General features: G+C 42.0%; 1 protein-coding gene across 1 annotated transcript; it reads right to left on the reverse strand.

Annotated features, from left to right (window-relative positions):
* Window positions 1-242: 242 nt before the first annotated feature.
* On the reverse strand, window positions 243-3815 carry LOC117424063 (galanin receptor 2a-like). Its single transcript, XM_034040093.3, has 2 exons — window positions 3001-3815; window positions 243-1585 (listed from the first exon to the last, which is right to left on the reverse strand). Exons 1-2 carry the CDS (start codon window positions 3360-3362, stop codon window positions 808-810), a joined length of 1140 nt encoding a protein of 379 aa, XP_033895984.1. The 5' UTR covers window positions 3363-3815; the 3' UTR covers window positions 243-807.
* Between the last annotated feature and the right edge of the window lie 391 nt (window positions 3816-4206).

The following is a 4206-nucleotide window of genomic DNA, read 5'->3' on the forward strand; positions in this document are numbered from 1 at the left end:
GTATGCAGCCAATAGTTTTGAACTCACTGTGCACTGTGGTCATCTCAGTGGGCATATCAGATTAGATATATTATAGTAAATAAATAATTAAATACACAGACCTTTATCAAACCGCAACAATACAGAACAGCCAGACATTGATTTTATCCTTTTTTTTTTTTTTCTTTTTTAATATACCGTATTTATTAAAATATACATTTCAGCTGAAACAAAAGCAGTTGTTTAGAAGCAGAAAAAATATATATATATATATATAGACACACACACACACACACACACACACACACACACACACACACACACACACACACACACACACACACACCATGTTAGCATACCTACATCATGTTTACATAACACCACTTTTGAAACCACACACTGTAGCAAAGTATGAAGAATGCTGTGAGGCTAAAATGGTGCCCCCTTTAAATGTTCATGGTTACCTAATGCTTGGCACCACCTGCTGACTAAATATTGTAAATACTGCATACAGTTACATTGAACTTCCCTTTAAAAGGCAATTAGTGAAGAAATTCATTCTTAAGCTATTTATTTTTTAAGTGTTTACAATATATAGGCTATGAGAGAAATCACATTATTACAAGATGTTTTTTTTTTTTTTTTTTTAATTATTTGTCTAGACTACATTTCTACTTGAAAGGACATTAGGCATCTCGGCTAGTCTGAATACATTCGCTGGTAAAACTACAACAATGAAACCAGATCAGAACAATGTCCTGTTCAGCCACTTCTCTCTGCATCCCGTAAAGGCAAGCTCCTCAGTGCAGGGAGTCAGAACAGGGTAGCCTACGTCACATTGAAGGTGATGAAGGTGTTTGGGGATTTGTCGTGGTGGCTGGTTTGTTCCCCTGCACCCCACTGCCTCCCATTGCTCTGGGTGCAGCTGGAGCTGCTGGGCTGGGGCTCGTTGATGTGGGACACCTCTGTGGAGACAGCTTCTACCGTGCTGACCGTGTGGGCCACCTGGACCACATGAACTTTATTAGTGACCTTCTTGCGCAAGATGCAGCTGAAAACCTTCTTGAAGCCCTTGCGAAAGTGCTTGGACACCAGCGCGTAGACGATGGGGTTCAAGCAGGAGTTGGCGTAGGAGACCAGGTGGGAGAGGATGCGAAAGGCGTAGGTGGCCTGATTGAGAGGGAAGTAGCCATACCAAAGGCAGAGGATGACCAGGTGGTGGGGCAGCCAGCACAGGCAGAAGAGCACGGTCACGATGATGATCATCTTGGTGACCTTGCGCTTGGCCCTCTTGGACTCAGACATGTCTTCTAGGGGGTCGACGGCCGTCCACAGGTAGCGGATGGTCCGGGCGTACGTCAGGCTGAGGATGAGGACGGGGATCAGGTACCCAAAGACGAATGTGCAGATGTCCATGATCTTGCGCCGTGGGACTCTCCAGACCGGAATGCAGGCGATCGTCCCGTTCATGTCGATCTGCTTGTAGTAGGTAAGGTAGGGGCCAGAGAAGATAATGGACAGACCCCAGATGAAGCAGATGGAGGTCAGCGCATTTTTGGGAGTACGGAGTTCCCTCGAGCGAAGGGGATAACGGATCGCCAGGTACCTGGAGGAGAGAAAGATAAAATAAAGGAATGTGAAGCTCTGTATTATTAAACGGTCATGAAAGCCATTGGAAACTGGGTGCAAAGTTACAGTAACTTTAAGACAGCAGTGTGTTGATGGACATGGTGCATGCTGCCTGAAGCAGTTAATAGGAGACACAGATATTGCTAGTAAGAGTAGTTCTTCATTGTTGCCAGTGCATGACTGATAAATTCCAATTCCAAAACGCATTGCACAGTTTTTATACAAGTGCACTGGATCACCAGACCCGTTGTGAAGTGAGGCTGTTACCAATACTGTACACACAGACGCTTTTTTAGAAACTACATAGAGGGTTATATTGTGGGCAGCAGCGTGGAGTAGTGGTTAGGGCTCTGTACTCAATTGATTCAATCCCAGGTGGGGGACACTGCTGCTGTACCCTTGAGCAAGGTACTTTACCTAAATTGCTCCAGTAAAAAACCCAACTGTATAAATGGGTAATTGTATGTAAAAATAATGTGATATCTTGTAACAATTGTAAGTCGCCCTGGATAAGGGCTAATAATAATAATATTTAGTTATCGCCAGTCTCTCTCAGAAAATCTAAACTCGGTAGGCAATGTGTTGCATAAATAATCAGTAGTCGGAATCTATTAACAAATTATATTAAAAAATGTATCTTCTGTCTTGTAATGAACACCAAACTAATAGACTTACAGTATAGTTGCTTCTTTTTCTTTCTGCTGTATATTTTTTTTTATTTTATATTGCTAGTTTTGTCATGTTCATGGTACCGCGTGAGTTAAATGCCCGTAAATGTATTCAGCATTAAAGGAATTTGAACCATTTTAATGAGTCTTCATCTCCTGAGCCATGCCGCTGCGAAAAGCGAGTGCTTGTGTCATCTGTAATTAATTTTCTGTGAAGGAATCCGTCTCACAGAATGTATTGTGTGTAAGAATATCGACAGGTAGTTTTGTCAGTATTATAGTCGGCAGAATCACTATTCAATTTTACAGTGACATATAACATGACTAGTGTCTGTTTTTACCTGCTTTTGCAGTCTAGTTTCCTGGATGCTTTACTTATGGTAGATGACCATAAGTCTTGATTCACATTAATATATAAACGTCTGTCATTGGTGCTGCGTGCATCAATTTGCAGCAGTGGGATGTTGTACGAAGGATATTCAAACATAGACTGATGCGTTAAATATTATCAGGCTTATAAGATATTAATAACGCAAGATAAGAATTTTGTTAAAACCTTAAAAAAACAAAACGCATGGTGTCTAAAAAGCCAAGATCTCCACTTGCAATAACAGTTAAACCATCAGTTTTACTATAAGAAGCCTACGATGCTTAGTGACCAAGTTATCATCAGTAGAATATCACTGGGATTTTAGTGCCTGGCGCAGGTACGTAGGCTACTGACCTGTCTAGAGAGACCGTTGCCAGAGTGAAGATGCTGGCGTACATGGTCAGATAAATGAAGAAGTGGACCGCCTTGCAGACGAATGGACCGAACACCCACTCGTCCATGGTGTAGATGGTGGCTTGGAACGGGACACAGAAAATGATGAAGCAGAGGTCGGCAACCCCGAGGTTTAGGATGAACAAGTTGGTGGTGTTATTATTCATCTGGCCGCTTCGGAACAGCACCGCCAGGACCAGGCTGTTGCCGATCGTCCCGACCAAAAATATGAGCGAGAACACCAAAGGGATTATCACCGACTCCGGTTTCCAGCTCGTTGCGGTGTAGTTCACGCTGTTTGAGGTATTCATGGTGTTGTTCATTGCGAACGGGCTGTATTTTAAAATGTTGTTAAGGTTTAAGTTGTAAGTTCGCTTTATAAGGTCAATTAACAGGGCAAAGAACGCAGCGCACTTTTCACAGTCCAGTCAAGATCCGGTATCTTTCCCTTATATTCAAATACCCCGTGTTTACAGCAATTGTGTTTTATTGCTTTGTTTTCTGCAACCCCGGTCAGTTTCCAAACAAACCAACAGTTTCTTGGTATATTTGCTTGGAGAAAAAGTGAAGTCTATTTGGATTTGTCTGGAATTTGAGTTTAAATAACTTTTGATTTGTTTAAAACCATTTTCCTTTCGTTTTGTATTCTTCCGTCAAATATTTCAGTTTGCAGAACTTGTCTCTGATCGTGGTGCTGTTGCGGGCTTACACTCAAAGAGCACAGCTCTGACTCGCTCCGTCTCAGTGCCTCCCCGATCTGACTGCTTCAGCTTACATTCTCTCACTACATCGCCTCGAGTTCTGAAGCGTACAAAGCGCCGCATTCGCTATATAGTATTAGAGGGATCAGTAATGTGCATCCCTAGCGGCTCGTGGTAACCAGGGAGACAAAAATCTCAAAAATGAATGGCGGCCATAGAAACCAATCCCCCATAACTCTAAGACTATAACTATAATATCAATTTGGTGTTCTGCTGAATAAAAAAACACGTATTTATCATAACACTATACCTATGGTGCATAATCCTTCATAATCCCTGTGTCAGGTGTGTTGGAATGGCATTTTATTTTGTAATGCTACAGGGTGGATTTTTTTTTAAATAGATGTAAAATATTACAGTCACAGTTTTCAAGGGTAGCACTCACAAACTTGAAATGCTGAATTTG

Source organism: Acipenser ruthenus, chromosome 19, assembly GCF_902713425.1.
Source record: "Acipenser ruthenus chromosome 19, fAciRut3.2 maternal haplotype, whole genome shotgun sequence".
Taxonomy (NCBI): Eukaryota; Metazoa; Chordata; class Actinopteri; order Acipenseriformes; family Acipenseridae; genus Acipenser; species Acipenser ruthenus.

Bases quoted from the DNA above. Each gene is read 5' to 3' on its own strand.
- LOC117424063 (XM_034040093.3), bottom strand. From the start codon at position 3,362: ATGAACAACACCATGAATACCTCAAACAGCGTGAACTACACCGCAACG. The intron at 1,586-3,000 runs GTCAGTAGCCTA...TCTCTCCTCCAG, and splicing joins GCAACGGTCTCTCTAGACAG to GTACCTGGCGATCCGTTATC.